Raw genomic sequence first — 20,236 nt, 5'->3', positions numbered from 1 at the left:
TCAGAGACTTTTGTTCTAGCCTCCTGCAATTCTGATTTATCTTTTTAAAGAATCACATATGAAATGTCAGGTAGAATTACAAATTGTTTCTGGGTTTTACATTTAAAAAGAGGAAAGCTCTTAAAAATAGTCATGCCTATGGAAAGTGTTTTGGAACAACTTTTAAAACTTGAAATGCCTTTCGAACCATAACAACAATGGAAATTTTTATACATTTCCCTCATCTTTTATTTTGGTCTGAAGATTTGCAGTTTGCAGTCCATGCCCACTCTATTTCTGTCTGACTGTTTAAGAACAGAGCAATTCATTGCTTGGTTCTGTAGGTTTTGTTTTTGTCTTTGAAGTACAAACTTGGTGGGAGGCAATTAGTTTAGATTGCTAATTAGTTAATAATAATCTGCAGGCAGGCAGAGGCAGATTAGAGCCAGTGGTGGCAAAGAAAGGTTTTGAATCTTGCCACTGGCTGCAGAAGAAAATGTGCATAACCTTCTTCTATATATCTGTTCCTCATACAGAGACTATTTTGCTTGATATCTCTGTGTACTTGGGCTACAGAAAACTTCAGCCCAATGTCAGTCCCAGAAATATGAAAAGTCCTACTAAAAATTTTACACAGGATAGAATCACTGGAGTATTAATAACCTGAGCGGTTATTAGCAAGTAGAGGAGTTATATTCTCTTTTGGGGGTAATCACAGACACCAAGTATCAGGTAAAGTACACCAAGGATGAGAAAAGGAAAGATTTTTACTTCCCCTTTGAGAGATGACAATTGAAAGGATGAAGAAGTCAGTGACATATTCAAGGTCAGAGAGCTAACACTATACATCTTCCATATCCTAATCTAATTCTTTAATTAAGGCCATTCTTTAAATCTTATAAATCATTGCTTGGCCTTTCTCAGGCTTGAGACATCTCACTCATTATATATATTTTAATTCTTAATCTGTTAAATTACCTCTTGGTTTTTCTGCAGATTTTCATGGTCTGTAGCAGATGTTGTCTTCTCCCATTTCTCTGCAACTTGATTTGCTTCTTCTATTTTTTGCTCATAACTTTTCTGGGAATTTAGCAGTGTCACTTCATAAAACTCTTGAATATCTGTTTGTAAAGAGGAACAAGTAAAAGACATTATTTGACATGTTCGCGTTTGAATCCCTGGTGGTTTTCTTTGGGCGATATATACTTACACATTATCATGATAAACACGCATTACATTTCTAGCAGAAAGCACTGGCATGCAAATTTGTTTTCTAAAATGTCAATGAGATTCTTGAAGTATATTCTTATTTTAAAGAGGTTCTTGCAAATCATTTCAAAGAAGTAAAGGAATAATATTTATAAGAAAAGATTCAAAGAACATGTTACACGCACACCTGAGCAATATAGGTAGAACAGACCCTTATACAGGGAAAAGTAAGTCACAGATCATTTTGACTGGTAAACTAGAAACCTGCAGATGTAAAATACCGTAAGAGAAGCTTGTTATCAGACACCCATCCCAGGTACCTGAGCCACTGCCAACCCTATCTGCAGGCACTTGTGGGAATTTTTTTAAGTGGAATGCACAACTTGACAGAAGACTTTGTGGATTCATCACTTCAACCTGTTGTCATTCAGAAGTGGCTAGCCAATGTTTGATTTCAACCAAGAGTAAGGAGCGAGCCAGGTCTTAACATCCTATTCAGATGTTTCTATCACACTTATTTCCATGGGGTATGACCAGATATACAAGATTCAGCAGTGAAAACGCTTTCACTGAAACCTGTGGATGCAATGACCTAATGAGAGGGGAGGGGGGAAGAAAAAAAAAAAAAAAAAGGTGTTTCCCTTCCTTGGGGCAAGAAGTTCTTAGTCAGATAGCCACATACAGGAGGTGACACATTGTCTAACAGAGATATTTGACTCACCAAAGGAGAAAACCATCACATTATTTTAATTAAGAGCAATGGACAGACTTTCTCCTGGATAAGAAAGAAAACCATTCCAGGGAAAAAGATTGCATCTACCTGGATACTCCCTGGAACTTCAAAGGAGGCACTGCTTATAAAAATGACCATGCTTTCAATAACTGTCCCTCTAATGAGTGCTACCTAAGGCATAAAGAATGTGGGAAGGCATGACCCTCGACAGGTAGGTGTTGGGAAAGGAAGAGAAGGGGACAGAAAAACCTTTCTGGTATTAGGTGAAGAAATTATAGGGAAAAATCAAGCTTACTGGACTTACACAATGACTTTCACAAACATTTGTGACTGTTTTTTTTTATTTTATATTTTGTGAAGAAATGTTCTGTTTATACGTTACCTTAAATTGGATTGAATTAATAGTAGCCCAAAGGTAACCAGACAATCAGAAAACATTTCTTAATGGAAGCTGTGATAAATCTATACCTGACAATATCAGAAGCCCACACACCCCAGGATGCTCCAGCATGTCTAAAAGTAGAGTATGTTCCCCAGGAAAGCTTCTTCAACGAGAAGAGAAAATTCTTCCAGCATTAGCCATAGAGTCTGCTTGGCAAAGAGGAAGATATTGGGGTCGTGTCTGAACTTCAGAGGCAGCTGGGGATATTGTCCTACAGGGTCAGACCCCTCATCTGGGCCAGGAAGACTTTTCTAACTATATAAATAACCTGCCATGGAGGTACATCTGCATTTTCGGTTTTATGCTGTCGCACACAATAGGAGACTGAGCTGGATTGTATGTGACAAGCAGAACTGCAAGAGCAGGAGGAGGCACAGACAGGCACACAGCAGAGGCACCCCGATATCCTGCATCTTTCAAGGGCCAGTCAAAAGTACTCAACGGGGTCTGTGCTCATCCTCACATGAAGTCTCTGGCCAGATTTCTAGGAGCCCGTCTTCCCTCTTTAGTAACAACTGAAATTGAACTTTTCTTCTAACTCCTTTTACAACATTCCGACTTATCATGTACAATGGGAAATATTTATCAGAAGTTTTAACATTAATAACTGTGATCCATAAGAAGTAAACGCTAACTTCTGTTTCACAGATATATTTGTAAGAATTTATGTTTCATATTGCTAAGAACATTTAATTCCACCATTAAAACTAGGACTTACTTTTAAAATTAAAAGCTATAGGATGGTTGCAATGAGAACAGAAGTTTCTGCATTCTCATTGGGGGGATTTTTTATGGTCATTTTGAATGGTCATGGGACAATCGCAAACAGTTGTAATATATGGTTCGATGCCAGGTCAATTTGTAATGCAACTGCAAGTAAAACATATCAGACTAATATGTAATTATCTCTAGATAAATACTTTGCAGAAACAAACTAGAAATTGCCCTCTGGCAGTGGCACTCAGCTGGCATAGCTGTCATTATCAGAGTATTAATTGGGTTGACAGTAGTCAGTCAAGGAACAGCAGAACAGTGCTTTTGCTCTAACTTTGAAGACTGCCTTGCCCTAGTGTTTTCATTAAAAATAATGTGAGCCACATTTGCATGTGTATGCACGTGTGCCAAATAAATATTAAAACCCCTTTGTAAAGGTCCTTATCTATTCTGAGGAGGCCGTGGGTTGCTTTCCCTAGAATAATGATCACTGGTGTGCAGAGAAGAGCATTCCAGTGTACTTATGTGGTTACAGAAGAAAGCACAGAGGATTCACTTAGTTGGTTGCCCTGTGATTCTGTAAGCTAAAATTGACTGCAAGTTGCCGGCTGCCCTTGTTCCATAGAAATGGCAATCACGGTTAGCATAAAATAGGATCTGTAATTTGCTCTGAGTAAGAACTGCTCTATCGAGTTATCTCCATTATGTGAGAGGTGCAATCATTCTAGGAGGGGAAAGCAGCTGAATACTACTGAGGATGGGAAAAGAGGTAAAAAGGAGGTGATGGGATCAAGCAGTTGTAGAATCAAGCTCAGAACCAAGGTCATAAAAAGTAGTTGTGAGAGCACGGCAATTGTTATTTAAAATGACCAAAATACAGACTGCCTCCTAGTGGGGGTTTACAGGAAGATAATTCAAAGAGACGAAAATCTTACACAAATGAAATCTGTACCGATTATTTCTTGGCACAATATTCCCTCCCTTCCATGAAAACAAGCTCAGATTTCATTTAAACCCAGCAATAGTACTACTGATGAACTCCGTGAGCACAAAACACCTCTCCAGATGAACTGTTTGAATCTCCATACCACTCCAAACATTTTGTTAAGCAATGAATTCATGTTTGTTTAAAGTGTCTATGAATCTCGCTGGATTTTCAGTCCAACTGAATTTGTTCATTTACTTCTTAAGAGGTGATTTACTTTATTTAATAAACTCCGCTTGCTCTTCCTTTGGCCTAGCCCAAACGTTTTGTCAGTTGTGCTGTATAAAGATAAATTGCATACAAGAAATTATATATATGCTAATATGAAGTAATCCTAAAGATACTATGATATATTTTATTTTGGATAATTCCATCACCGGGGAAGTAGGAAAGCAAATTTTCTCTATATCAGCATGGTAGAAAACACATGAGTATCGCTCTACAAATGCCCATGGACAAGTATACCCTAAATCACTGCGTCTGTGCTCTGCAGGCAGACTCCAAGGCCCCCCCTTCTCCTTTCTTACAGACCTCTGCAAGAGTGAGCAGGGTCTAACCTTTATAGATACGCCAGGGAGCACTTTCTCTTACTAAAGCTGGATCCACTTCTCAGTGTGAAGTCTCGTTTTCTTTACTACTGTTTTAAAAAATACGTTAATTATTTAGGCTCAAATTAGAGTTGTGCTCACTCTTACCTATTTGTTCTTTAAAGGAAATTTAAACAAAAATAATTTGGACAAGGAACAAGAACCGAGGAAGACACAATGTCGTTCACATAGAAGAGCAACCTGTCTCTCAGGCAGCAGCTACACAGAAAGAAAAATGTGTGATCGGGCAAAGCTGAACAGGCTGCCTAAACTCCGCCATTTCCCGACTTCTGAGTGATTGGTACTGCAGCCCTGTGACCATTATTCCAGTGCAATTTCTGTTCCAGTTCATATGCATCACAATATCCATTCATTATGGGTATACTTTACAACTCTTATAGCAAAGGGGTTAAATAATATGAAAAGGAAAAAATGTTTAGCAGCCTAAACCACTTGCTGTCTTCTGTGACCACGGGCTTTCGCCAGCATTCTAATGAGGAAAAATAAGATAAAGCAATGCAATTCCTCATTCATCTCTAAGCACTTCAGCACCAGAAAGACCGAAGTAAATTGAAGGGAATTCAGACAAAGACAGATGATTAAAGGTCTGAGAGGACTAACTTTTGAGCAAAGATTAAAGGAAGAGAATAATAATAACATACACTTTCATACTTCCTTTCATTTCAAAGTAAAACAAACATTAAGAACTATATAGTGTTGGCTGAGAAAATTGCACAAGGCCTCAAAGAGAAGCAAACCAGCAGGGTTGAACTGTGGAAGCCCACAAAAAAGCACATCAGGTGTGTCCATCCCTCTGTAATCAATAACCCACTTACAGTGGCTTCAGAATCACCAGTGGATTCAGGACAACGTTATTCCATTTTAAAAAGTCCTCTTTGCCAGGAAGCGTGGATGCAGTTGCACGAGCAAATCTGGAGCAATTCCCCGCTGTACTAGGAATGAGGCAGGAGGCACTCACTCCTACAAACTGCTGCCTTCATTCAAGTAGTGTGATTGAAAGTCAGAAAGGAAAAGAGGTCAGGATTTGCTCCTATTTATGCATCTTGGTGCCCTCTTTACTACTGACCATCATCAGCTGTGTAAATCAGCATAATCCAGCTGGTAGCCCCAAGGCTGAATGAAGTATATGAGATCACTTTAGCACCTGTATGATTTTCACCTACACAGAGAAGCACTGGTAGGTACCAAATGTATCTCAGTACTTTTATGCACATTCAGAAATTTAGCCATCAAGGCACATGCATCCCAGTACACTGAGCAGCTGGGATTACCCTAATATATCTCTTTAACACCAGCAGACCTGTAGCTGCACTTTGCATGTCCCTAATTGATGCAAAGAGTTAGGAAGCGAGAATATCAAAAGACAGGTTTTCAAAGGTAATAAGGTGCAAAATGCAGAGAGGTTCAACTTGAGCTGGTACAGGTTCACAACACAGCTATACAGTGAGGCGAGATTTGCAGGGTGCCAGACTCAGTTAGGATTCAGAAGACAGGGGCATAAAGAAAACCAGAGCAGGAGTGGAGAGAAAAATCTCTTGTATCTCTTATGCATTTACAAAAATGAGGGGAGGAAGAGGAAAGTCTGTATTCCAGTGCCAAACAAGCTGATGCCAGGCTTTCTGATACCATCTATATTTTATAGAACACAAACAATTAAGCTTAAAAGGATAATCTTGTACATCGCTTAGCCTGAAGTTGTACTGCATGCGTCAGCAAATGCTGCCTCCCCAGTGACTTGACGGTACACGTGGCCACTTGTAACGGAGCAGTACGAACCATTCTACGCACCAAACTTTACCCAAAGTCCACTGAACTTGCAGACACCTACCCACCACAGCATGCTTTGACCTCCAGGGAGAGAGTATGCTGTGCTAACGGCTGTTCCAAAAGCTGTTACCTTCATCTGCCCTTAGCAATGAGAGAGGATTTCCTTGCGGCATACGTCTTGCTACCACCCCTCTTCACTCTATGTAGGTGATTTCTTGAGACCATGTAGAAATGGCACCAATATTCTGGTATCCACAGTAATTGTCTGTTGCTTCTGCAGATAGCTGTACGTTTTTACAATTAACTGTAACGTCATTGACAGCGTAGAATCCCATTACCCAAGAAATGAGTTCTCTGTGCATCGTATTTCTATAGACCCAAACTGGGAATTGGAATTAATATTCTGTAGGATAAAAAGAAAAGTTTGGGATTTTTTTCTCCTCCTTCTAGAGGTCCTTAGCCATGGAATTCATTTTTCCTACACTGTGCCAGTGCCCTGACTTGCTTTGCAGTATAACTCCCATCTGTTTTTCCAGGGCATTCAGGGACAAGGTGGAATGGGGGTCTAAGGCAACACGCAAACACAAGCTGTTTCCTTTCTGGGAAATTTGGGGCAATCTTTTTGTCTATGTGTAGGTTAGTATCTGATATGTACCTTTTAATGTTGTGTAACCCAGCACAAATGGCCACTGTCTGGCAGAACACTGTGAATCAAAATAAAGACAATTGTTACAGGCTCTTGCTGCAAGTCCTTTTTTTAACTAAGGGAACATTACAGCGTACGTCTAAATGGCATCATTTATATCCTGGGGAGCAGATTATGCTGGGTCAGCTTCAGCCATCTGGTCTGAATTATTAGGTAGGAGTAAGGAGGATTGTGCAGGGTGTTGTTCAAGAAGGAAAACTGATTCATGCAGTAGAAGTAGCAGGGAAGTGATCAGAGATCGTACCAGCCTGCCAGTAAAGGGCTTTAAAGACCCTGCCCATGGAGGCAGTCCAAAGAGAGGTTAAATAACATACTTCGCCAAACACAACTATGCTTTGTGTTTTTTTCAAGGAAAATGTTTCCATATTGAGTAAAATAGCCATTGTAAGAGAGAGAAAATAATAAGTAAGAGAAGAAAAAAAACTTAACTTGAAATTGGATGAGTTTTCAACTAAAGCAGGACTATGGCACAGACCCTATGTGAGAGATGGCAGATCTCCAGTTATCAAGCTGGTACATAGCTTTATGGTCATAGTGAGCTCAAACCTGCCCCCATTAGCATCCCTCAGTGCAGCAGCAGTCAAAAATACCTTTCCCATTTCAGCTGTATCTCATCCCCAGGGCTCCATGCATATTTGCCTTGGGTCTGCACTAATAAAGGTGGCGTGAGATTCAACAATAAAGGAAAAGCTCAAGGCTTATTTTTTGCAATTGGCAGGGGTAACACCAAGATATGTCAAGTCAAAATGGAATTTAGGAGCCCTGTGGCAAGGTTTTCAAACATAAGCTTTTGGTGCATGAGAAACATAGATGCCAACCCAACAGTAAGAGTTACTGCAGAAGGAGAGAACAGGTTCTCTGTTCCATGCAGGCAGTGAAACGGTGCAGTGCAAGCCAGGGAAACTGTCTTCTGCCAAATGCCTACAGTTGATAAATGTTCCTAAATCTATTAAAAGCAGCATACTCCGGTAGAACATGTACCAAAGCAGGCATCAAGAAATATGGTTTCTGTTATTAACCTGTCTTGATTCTTGAGCTCAGGCAAATCCCTTCAATTTGGCCCAGATAATCTTTTGAGGTCCCTTCTCACCTGAACCATCCAACATCTTATGATCCTTTCCGCATCTAGATTGTAAACTCTTTGGTGCAGGAACCATTACGAAGCAGGTACATACCTGAGCAAAATTATATCCTTTTATCAGAAAAGCTCTGAAACACTCTACATGCTGTAATAAATAACTAAATGGTTAGTAACTAATGACCTTTGCAATAGTTATTTAGATGTATGAAAAAAAAATGGTTTTGAGTACTTCTGGATGTGCTCTACAATAGTATCATGATTGTTTTTTGTAATATACCCAAAATACAATCAGAGCTCTCTCAGACTTCTCAGCTAGGAATATCTGCCTCAAAGGCAGCTGTCCAAAATCCAGGGAGAATAAAATATTCAACACAGATTGCTGTGCACAGGGAAGACATAATAATTGCTGCAGCCCTCTCTACGTGAGCAATGTGATGCTGGAGAAAGGGAGGCTGAGGGGAGACCTTATGGCTCTCTACAACTGCCTGAAAGGAGGCTGTAGCGAGGTGGGGGTCGGTCTCTTCTCTCAAGTAACAAGTGATAGGACGAGAGGAAACGGCCTCAAGCTGCGCCAGGGGAGGTTTAGGTTGGATATTAGGAAAAATTTCTTCACTGAAAGGGTAGTCAGGCCCTGGCACAGGCTGCCCAGGGAAGTGGTTGAGTCCCCATCCCTGGAGGTATTTAAAAGATGGGTAGATGTGGTGCTTGGGGACAGGGTTTAGTGGGGGGCTTGGCAGTGCTAGGTTACTGGTTGGACTTGATGATCTTAAGGGTCTTTTCCAACCTTAATGATTCTATGAATCTATGATTCTATGTTTATGTTAACAAGGGAAAACTAGAAAGCGATAAGTCAGACAGTAAAGTCAATATTTAAGCCTGCTTGGGGATGATAGTGAGTGTATTACTACAATTTTGCCTATATATTCTAATCTCTTATTCATAAATAAGCATCACAGTCTGGATTTGAGGATTTCCCATTGACAATACGTTATGGTTAACATCTATGGTTGCTAATTGTGTTTTCAATGGAACAAGAAAAGATACTGTGAGAAAGGTTCAATAATGCACAGAAGCACAGCTGAAAGTGGGCACAGTAGATTAAATTAGTAAATGCCACACTCGGTTCTGCCCGTTCTGTTTCTGAAGCTTAAGCTGCAGAAAAGCAGAGCAGCAAGCCCCAAATCCTGCGACAAGGTGTCATTTTAAACATGCTAGCCAGGGCCTGAAGATCAATGCATAATCTGCGAGAGTCAGAGCAGGATCATGAGCACACGCTGGCTGCTTTGCACCTCGGAACAACCAGGCATATAACTGAACCCGGCCCAGGAGTTTTTCTGATAGGAAACTATGCAAACAGAAAGTGCTATTAATTTTACCAAGTGTTCAAAAATGACAGCTAAGGAAGCACTAAGAGGCCAAGGAAATGTTTCCTGTGCTTCAGAATAGATCTTTCATAAAACGACAGTTTTCTTTGAAAAATGATGGTTTGTTTCAAGTTCTTTTCCTATAAGCTTGAGTAGAAGCCTTCAGCTTTTCTCAGCACTGTGTATCGCTCTGCATGTGGCAGTCGGAGACTGTGAAAGTTATTTACGGACAACAATAACATATACCTTCGGGAAGAGGCTTTATTCATTGTGTGGAAAGTTGGATGCAAAGCCATTACTGGAGAGATTTTCCCTTGTTTCTGTGCAGCAGTTAACAGTTATTACTGTGCATTTCTGATCCCGTCGGAGGATCATGCGGTCCCGCTGTGGGTCACAGAAGTTATGAACAGATTTTCATCTGAATGGTTCCAACATGCGCTTAAACAACTGTAATGGAGAGTTCAATACTGGAAACCTGTTCAGTTATATCATTTGTTTATTGAGTCATTTTGTTTGTTGCTCAAGTGCTTGAAGTATGATTTCTTTAAATAGGGATAATTAGGAAAATTTGTCAAAATTTGACTATAAAATACAATATCAAAACTGCAGGTATATTTTCATCTCTGAGGAAAGAGTAATAGGAAAAAAATCAGATTATATATTTCCTCACTTTTTTTTTTTTTTAAGCTTGGAAAGCAACCAGCTGCAAAGACAATTTCCCACAGAATATGCAGGGAAATACCATATACCAGACCAGAACCAGAAAAGGATACGTTATTCTATAATCCTTTCTAAGTCAGATTAGTTTTATATAGGTCTTTCCACTGTAGCTGTGCATAAATAGGTTGGGAGTAGGCAGGGTAAATGGAAGATCTAGTGCTTAGAGCACGTCTTGGGAACTGCAGGTCTGGGGTAGCTGCAGATACTCAGCAGCCCAGGCAGGGGCCACCCCTATCAAATACCTCCCAGAAGCACCCAGTTTGCTGAAACTCTAAAAACCAGAAAGATTTGGCTCCCCATCTTGTCCCCTCAGGTGTTTTGCTCCAAGACATTAGGCAGCACAAGCAGCTGGGACCATGCGGAAGGCAAACGGGTCAAGTTATGGCATTGGACCAGCTCTGCAGCCCCCAGGTGCCAGCCCAGGGTGACAACACTGTCCAGTGGCTTCACACACCACATGTGCCCACAATACCTCCCGGGAGAGCTGAAGCAGCCTTAGGGCAAGCACAGAAATCCTGGGGGGAGTTAGGAATAGAGCAATTAAATCACCTCAGGATTAATCATACCTGTTCAGAGGTTCAAGTCACTGACTGTAATCCATTCTATGCATTCCCTAAATTCTTAATATTTTCTGGCGAAAGTAATTTTTTTTAAAAAAGAACTAAAGCATCACCTTCTGAACTAAAGCATCCCCTTCTGAACAGGAAAAGAGAAGGGGAGCATGGAGTGTGTGTGTGTGTGTATATATATATATATATATATATATATATATGTCTCTTCTAATCAGACATGGCCATTGCCAGAACAAAGAAACGAGTTTGTCCTTGCAGGACAGCATTCCGACACACAGCAATGCAGTGCCAGCGTGAAGACCACCATAGCTCCAATGCAGGAATGAGGCACCAATAACTTGGCAGGAACCTGAGAGCCTCTTTCACATCAAACAATTTAAAAAATAGCTGATGTTGCAAAGGCCCTCAAAACTGTGCAGCGAGGACATCCTTCCAGCCTACCTGACACAGTGCCTTAGGTGCCCTCCAAGGAGAGAAGGCGGCCAGGAAGGGAGCAGCTTGTCTAATGTGCATCATTCACCATTTATATCCCAAGGATCTGAATCTTTCAAAAGGTACTTGCATATTTTACTTTCCAACACTTGCAGTCACATGGCAAATTACAACTTTGCTGTTATAGCATACCTGATAACAAACTCAGCACAGGAACGTCTGCCTCAGCCTCTTTACACTGTGAATATCTGCCTTCCCATTTACCATGGATTGTTAACAAGATCATTCCTCCTTTCCCCAAACTAATTTGAAACCGCATGCCATGCAGAACTTGTCATCGCGAAGCAGATACCTTCACAGGGCTTGTAATTCAGAGTATACTACGTTTTTTCCAACTGCTTCCAAAGGAAAGACACTTGTGTAATTGATGCTGTCCGTGCTGAGAATAGGCTGGACATGTAGTATTCATGATGAACCGATGTGACCTCCAAGCACAAGAGATGTCTCACGTTAGTCTCATGCCTTTCCCAGCATTTTCCCTCTTTCATCCCCCTGAGTCTGTCACTAAGTGGTTTGGGAATCTCAGATACCCAGCCCTTACCTTAAGGAAATGCTGATGAGCCATACCTGAAAAATGCAGTAATGGTAAATTTTTTTATTCTTGTGTAAGGCTTCAGGGAGTTGTCCATTAGGAACCCCAAGAGCAAAAAATCCAAATCAGACACACTTTCCCAAGGCAATGTAAGAGTATTTTTAGGAAAACCCCAGGGCAATCTATAAGGAATTAGTGGTAACTGCTTCCTGGCCTTTTTCTTCGCCCTACAAAAGAGCATCTTCATACCCAACCCCTTTTGAACATCCCTTTCAATATAAAGCTAAGACAAAGCATTAAAACACAACCTTTCTTCCCAGTTCTTTCACCTACCAGAGCAACTCTTTACCTCCTTTAATCTCTTCAATTCAAGGTCTCACCTAGGAACATCTTCCCCTCTGCATCTCTCTTACCCTTTCACTGCAAACACCTCACAGCCTCCTTTTAGTGGAACAGTACATATCTGCTCAGCCCAAGGCTCTGCTTTTTAGCAGGGCATCACCTTCCATACTCAATAACCAACTTTATTCTGATACCAAAGCACACAACCCCAGTTTATCTAGTGCGTGGTATCATATGCCCATCAGGTAACCTGAGAGGCACTAAGCCACAACTCAGTCCTCATTTTTGGTGAGGTGCTTTGTAAAGTCAAACATACGTGACTACAGGGCTGCAGTCTCCATCTTCATCTCCCACCCGCACTCCTGGTGTAGCTGGCTGCCTGCCCATAAGCCAGGCTAAGCAAGGGCAATGAGCACACCAAAGGACCATGTCCATGCAGTGGGCAAACACAGAGCATCACACGAGCTGCAGGGGACAGAAGTTGACTGTGTAAAGTTACATGCCTGAAGCTCAAGAGGGTTGCCTTTTACTGCCCAGCTATAATTAATTCTGAAGATACCGAATATTCCAATGTTTGCACTTAAAAGAAAGCATGCAAAGGATAGATGAGGAAGGAATAAAGTTCCAAATAATTTAAAACCAACTTACCCCTTTGATATGTGCCTAAGCTGCAGAAAAAAAGCAAGAACACGTGTAGAAAACTGGGTTAACTATATTCCAAGTCTCACCACTTCAGCCTCCTCTTTCTTCCCCTTCATTTTACTAGTGGGAAGTGTAATGTAAGTGGTAAAAACAGGGAAATGAGAACTTCAGACTGCGGATTCTATTTGCAGTTTTTCCACTGACTTGCTGTGTGACCTCAGGCAAATCAATCTCTCTGCACTTCAGCTTAACCTTCTGTAAAATTGAGATACGAATGCTTTGACTTACCCATAGGCTCACAGTGGGGTGTTACACAGCTTAATTAATTAATGTTTGTTAAACACTTTGAATGAATGTTTCTATACAAGTTTAAATTATTACGGGTTGTACTTTTATAAACTCTGGCTTATGACCCTTGAACGTATTTGCCACAATGTCTAGTGCAATCCTTAACATTGCCACTCTGATGTAATAAATTATACTTTAAATGAACCCTTTCACTGGAGTGACTGTGACTTTAGTTGGCTGCACTTAACATTTACAGTCATTGCACTAATTGGTCTAACCTTGTATTGCAGGTTTCCATGAACATCAAAAGACTTCATTGGTCATGCTTGAATTTGTTTCACTTTATGTTCTCATGGGTTTAGTAACGGCTAAGAGACTTCATGTAAATTCATTGACATTTGCTGGTCTCCATCGGAAGAAGAAAATCTTGTATCTCTTACACAAGTCCTTGCAGGCCTAGAATCTCTTTACTGTTCTCATTATCTTCATTCTCCTGTAATTGATTGGTTTATGGACTCGGTACAAGTTCTTTTTAACTTCAGTAATTTAGGTTTTCACTCAGTATGAACTTATGTATTTATTCATGAATCATAGAATCATGGAATGGTTTGGGTTGGAAGGGACCTTTAAAGATCATCTAGTCCCACTGCCCTGCCATGGGCAAGGACAAAATAATTTTGCAAATTTTTTTTCACTGACCCTTCCAGGGAAGTAATCCTGTGATGTGTCCTGAAGAGGGCCTCTCACCCCCCTAAAGCTTACAGTAGGCATCAGGACGGCAGGAGGAAACGTTTTACAAAAAATTATGTTCCCAAATTCACCATTTTTTATACCAAGTTTGATCTTTAGCATGGGGAGATTAATGTTATGAGCATAGTACTGTGCTTATTAACAAAATATAATTTTTCAAGAGCAATCATTTCTAAAGTTTTACTGCAGCATCTTTAAAAATATCTTACAGCAAAACCCAAGGAAGCAGAAAGGGATATGCTAATTAAAAGGCATTATATAAATGCTAATGAAGGAAGTGACCCACAGCCTGCGAATTAGCATGTCATATGCCCCAGTGTCTTATCACAGAAAACAAAGAAAAAAATGAGTACAGCTCCATGTAACGGTGGGCTGCTGACAGAGGAAGATCCCACCTTAACTTAAGGCATAGCACGAGCTCAGAGCAACCATCTTAGACAGAGAAATGCTAAATCAAGCTGGCTTTGGAGGGGACAGACAAGGCTAACATAGTCAACCTCCTGACATTAAAAGAGCTGGTGAATTAAATATAGGTCGCAAACTTCAGGGATTCCTATCAAGCCTTTCTATGTATGAATTGAGATGTGTTCCAGAGATAAAGTTTGTCATATCTGCTGCAAAGGCTGGGCTAGATATCATGGATGCTGACAGCTGGAGCAGCAGAGATTGGTTTGCACTTGTATGTGCTAAAGCCAGAGGGTTGGCAGACATGGCACAGGACTTACAGGGAGCTGGGCCTTTCTGGAGATGTGAATGAAGGTTGGGCAGGCATCTAAGATGACATGAGACTCTTGAATTACATGGAGGGCAGAGGGTGAACCAGCTGTCTCTGGGAACACAGCCCCTTCGGTTGCTCCACCAACTGTGTTGACTCAACCTCTGTTCACGACAATGGGAGCTGAGACAGTGCATGTGTTAACACCCAAAGGCAGGTGTCCTAACCTGGAACTACATCCCAGTCTGAGCATCCTTCATGTAAGAAGGCAATATGGAAAACCTGAGTGGACTCCAGGGATTTTGATGGCACTTCTTTCCTTGCAGTCAGAGCTTGTTCTTGGGCAAAGGTCTGGTGGTTGTATTTGCACTACTTTTCATATTTTTATTGGTTTGTTTTCTCTGTTAGTAGATAAAGATCTAGGACCAATGTTGGTGTTGTAGGTCTCCTCTTTCCATAGTTCTGAAGTAATACATGATTAGCTCTTAAAGAACATGCATTGTTAATCAACTTCTCAGTAAAGATGGTTGAACAAAATTAATTTTGCAAGTTTTATTTCAAATCAGTTTTTGCAGACAACTTCTGAATGAATGATCTGAAGTCACAGTTGGAGTCTGAGGAAAATACAGAAAGACAGTGCATGCACACCTACATAAGTCCGCTGCTAATTCTTTTTCCTGTTAAAACAATCTTAAATTGTGGACTGGAACATGAAAACCACTCATAAAACCTGGAAGACAATGCACCTTCCTTGAATATTGTTTCTAGCACAATGCAAATACTGACACAAAAAATACTTTTTTGTTCCTAAAAAAACAAAGCAGACAGATATCAGGGAAACAGAGCCTTAACAATGATTCTGCTACTAACGCACTATATTGCCCTTGGTAATTCACTCAACATGTTATAAGTCCTTATTTAGTGCACGTTAAGGTTGTGAAGATCGGTTTGTTAGTATTTCTATCATGCTTTGATGAAATCAAACATGATAGTCTAAGCTGTCTTATTATATTCCTTTTGCTATGCTTGCTGTAAGAAAAAGCCAGGCATTGTTCTAACAAGATAATGATATTCTATCAGTTCTTGGAATGATAAATCATGTCAGAAAGTACAATTCAATTCATTATTTAAAATCATGTCAGGAAGTGAACTTCATTTTTTAAAACTAAGAGGAAAGATTTCAAATTATATCTTGAATGTAAGAAGAGAATTAATAAATACTAATTATCTGAAATAAATTACTGAAAAGTTCTCTGAAGGCAGACAAACATAATGAGGACTTGCAAACCTGTCTCCAGATAGCAGCTTCAAATTCACTATGTGTAAGTTACAAATTTTAAAAGTAACACCAGATTTTTGTCTCCTTTGCTGACACTGGCAGAGGTAGAACTTCTATACCTACAGCACCAAACATTTCCCAGAAATATAGAGAAAGGGTTGGGAAAGGGGTTTAAAATACACACAAAAGCCCATGGAGAAACATACAGATACTCCCTGCTGCTAAGAGAGTCCTAGCTCCATGCAGTCAAGTTCAATGTTCAGTGGTCATGCCTTGAAAGACCATTCAGAGGGGTGGAGGACAGAGTTACTGTCCTTGACCGCTGTACTAACACTAAGTATGTCCTTTGGGAGCTGAAGCAGGGTGTAGATGTTCCTGCAAGACGTGGGACCTCTACACTCTCTGTTCCTAGATGCATTGGTGAAGTCTTTCCAGCAGTTCCTCACATGATTGCCTCCTTCTGAAACTGTCTGTGGCCTGGGAGTCAAGAGCTTCTCCCCAGTGACAGGAATTCATGTCTGAATCTGCTTAAGCTTTAACTTATATTTCACCTACTCTTGCCTGGGTGAGTGCTCTCACCTACTGCTTTGAGAGAACAAAGGCTAAATGTACCACCATCACCTGGCAAGGAAAGAGGCTATTGCCCCATGGGCTGTTATTCTTGCAGGTTGTGTTAGGCGTGCTCAAACCTCCTTGCGTGTGCAGGCACTTTACAAGATCTTACTGGGATAATATGTGAGCCCTGCCAAGGTGGAGGCAGTTTTTTGCACAATGAACTCTGCAAAAAACCCAGGGTAGACACTTAAATCCTTTTTGTGCTGCAGTGTCTCAGAAAGGGGATGTCTCAAAGGTATACTGTGCAGATAAACGCATGGAAGATTATGAGGGCAAGCGCTAGTAATGGGACCTAGTTTGGATTTAATTCACCTGTTTATGATGTGATGGCTTGTCGTTTTAGCTTGAAGGTCTATCATAACTAATAAAAATGGGGCTTGCCACAAGAAACCAGCCTTTAAAGGTGAGTTAGGCTAGAAGAGTGCGGATCTGGTGCTGTCAGGAGGTCTGCAGGTGCTACTCAACACTGCAACGGTAAAGGCCAAGTGATCACAAAAATGAGGAGGGGAGGAAAGGAGATTGAGATTATTCCTATTACCACCTACTCATGCACAGAAAAAAACTGTCCTTGGTGTTGTGAGAAGCTGACTTCTCCCTGTGAGGCTCTGTCAAATTGCAGGATAATGATTCAGGCAGCAAATAATCCATAGCCATATTTACAAAACCAGGACAGAACAAGTTAGACAACTGGAGAAAACTTCGTGCTCTAACAAGGGATCCAGCAGCAGCTTTGGCTGCAAACAACAAAGCTGAAAGATGGCATTATGCCTGTATATTTAATTTACTTATAATTTCTCTTACTGTTCTGCATTGTAAACAGAGTTGCTGCACAGTGGTAGGAAAGAACATGCCAGGTGGTTATGGGCTCAGAATTACCATTTTGTATATATTACCTACTTACAAATGCAACGTTAATTAAGGTTCAGACACAGCAACTGACAAATAGTGGTCTGCAAGTGTACAAGTTCTTCCAAGTAATGAGAATTTCTTGCACAAAGTAGAAGTGCTACAGTGTTGTGTTCAATATGGAAATCTGGGACTCCATTCAATGAACGCATGCAGAGCGCGCCGCTGTTAATTGAGAAGATGTAATTAAAGTACCCACGAGCCGCCAGCATGTGGGGACACCTAACGGACATTACGGAAAGCAGTGCGTTATGTTGGACTACTATTCTCAGCGGTTTGTTTTCCAAAAAAAGCCGCAGCTGAAAGCTGATGCTGGTGAGCCAAATGCCAAGTGACATAATCCCAGTCATTAAGTCACAGGAACAAGCTCTGCTGATCAATCAGCAAAACCTACATGGCTGCTCAGGAGCCTTGACTGACGTGACAGAAAAGCGAAGGAGCTGCTAAGCAAGTTTCCGAGCCTGAAGACCACACGTACAAAGCCCAGCAGAAAACCCCAAACCTTCCTGGTATGAACCAGGGAAGATCTATACAGAGAGGTTGAAGGGGCTGCCAACTCTGTTTGCTTGCCCATGAGGAACAGATCCTGTTCTGCTGCCCCGTGGACGTTCATCAGAAGGTACAAACCTCAGAGCAAGAGCTAGGAGGACATGCCTGCAGGCTGTGACCATTTCATCTACACCAGCTATCCCTGCCTGCACAGGTCAGAGCCCTGAGATATTTTGACAGAGGGGCCAAACTGGAGAAATTGCTCTATTATGACCAAGAATGTGACTTTTGATGCTTATAAGGAACCATTTCAGCCCTCTATAAATGTGAGCAGGGTTATATTGCTGGTTAAACAGTCAAGGGCAGCGGGAGAACGGTCTGACACAGAGCAGCCTGCCCGCACCCATCACCACGCTCAGGTTGCTGAATGATTAATGAAGTGATGGATTCATCCTGCTAAGAGAAGGGAAAAGCTTGCGGTTCTTAATGGCGAGAAATTTAAAACTGATAAAAGGAGGGGGGTGGGTTTTATTTTAAGCAAATCATAACACAACCTGGGCCCCCACAGTGTATTTGTGAACTACACCACAGGAGACAGACGTAATAAATAACATGAGTAACGGAAACTTTTGCATTTGATTAATGTGATATTATCTTAGGGCCCAGTTATAACAGATATTTGTGCATGTGAGTAATATTATTAGCCTGAACTCATTTTTATGAGATGAAATCCTTAAGAAGTTTTCTACTAGCTGAAGCAAACTAATCTATGGCTTTAGACGTAAATTTTAAGATTATGGGAGCTCCTTCGAACTATATTCAGTATTCATGCAAAGGGCTTAATCTTATAAAAATAGAGAAGTAAATCTTGATTTGTTCTTTGTTCAGAATCTTGTTTCACTCTGAGGAAACCCATCATGTTGGGGAACTATATTGATAAGACAGCAGCGTCTGGGTAAAACCATGGAGAATCTTTATATTATGCCCTTAGGCTAATGCACACAGAACTGCATTTGTATGCATAAGGGATGCAGCTAACCCTGCCACTTGTGAAAGGGCTGCAAAGCTGTTCTACTTAGATTAAAAATAAAAGTAAATAGTCGTCTTAGTGCTATATACATTCAGCATGGAAGAACTCATCTACAGAGGAGCCAGAGTGAAAAGATTAAGCGTTCACAACGGATTGAAGGAAATTGGACAGGAAGGGGTTGTAACTGAGTATGGGAATGGCAATTATTTAATTAACACTGGAGTCTGCTTTTCCAAGCTGAACTTGAAGTGCCACTGCTACAGCAGCAGCCACGTAAAACCAAGAATCTTTGGAACGGAGCTAAGACAGAATTAAATCAAGCACTGACGAAAACCACATAAAGTCAACTGAGGGGATGAGTGGTCACTTCTCTCCCCTTGGTGTTCATACTGCAGATCTGCATTTATTTCACGGGTGCCTTGATCCTCCATAGAACAGGCAAAGAACGTGGCCCTTTAATGACCTGTCCGGGACGGGGAAAAAGTGTTTATTAAAACAAAAGGAGCATGCCATAACACTTCATTTCCTTCCTTAGTCATTATTTAAGACTCGATTCAAAATCTCCAAAACTCCTGGTGTTATCACGCCTTTAATATTTCAGATCATGTTCATTATAAATAAGCTTCTTCTAGAATAACGTGATCTAAAAGACAAGCTGTCAAAAATCTTTGTTAAATATAAACTGACAGCATTGGAAACATGCTCAGCTGAAAAATAGCAAAGTTTATGTACAAGATATTAATAACAGTTCATGATCTTTCACATACACTGTTCATTTATTAGAACCTGTGGCCTGAAAGTTGCCGTCAGTTCATGTTTAAAAAGAGATTTTTCTTTACCAGCTTTTTCTAAATGCCTTGTCTGTGACTGTCCATAACTCAAATAGCACTCTACCATGTAATGGAAGTATTCAAGAAGATGATTCAACTTCACATGACATTGTTTTGTTAAGAAATACCTGTAAAAAGCTCTCATTCTCCCCAAAATCACATTAACCTTTTGGGAACCAATAGAGTCAAATCTTTTTTGCTTTTTTGCAAACACGTCTCCTAATGATGAATCCTAAGCTGTTTGAGGGTTTTTTTCAGTTTAGTTTGGCAAATGTATTCATCTTTAATGAGCCAAAAACCAGACATTTGAAATACGGTTTTACAGATGTTTCCAAAATATTTTCCCAAAGACAGACCGCAAATATAGCCTCCAAGAGCCAATCACAAACTTAGCTGCCTGGAAAATGGAAATCCATCATCACGTGTAATGTGTTCTCACCACAAAT

The 20,236-nt window shown here is 40.7% G+C and overlaps 1 protein-coding gene across 1 annotated transcript in view; it reads right to left on the bottom strand.

Annotated features, from left to right (window-relative positions):
- The window catches only part of DLG2 (discs large MAGUK scaffold protein 2), a gene marked incomplete at both ends in the record, with an annotated part of 1,048,402 nt that overhangs the window by 916,239 nt on the left and 111,927 nt on the right, over window positions 1-20,236 (bottom strand). Inside the window, one exon of the mRNA XM_082337994.1 lies at window positions 958-1,100. Coding sequence (XP_082194120.1) covers window positions 958-1,100 — 143 coding nt within the window. The remainder of the gene's footprint in view (window positions 1-957; window positions 1,101-20,236) is intronic.

This window comes from Platalea leucorodia, assembly GCF_965183815.1.
Source record: "Platalea leucorodia genome assembly, chromosome: 2".
Classification (NCBI taxonomy): domain Eukaryota; kingdom Metazoa; phylum Chordata; class Aves; order Pelecaniformes; family Threskiornithidae; genus Platalea; species Platalea leucorodia.
Note: the sequence above shows the minus strand (reverse complement) of the source record. Positions and strands in the feature narration are given on the sequence as shown.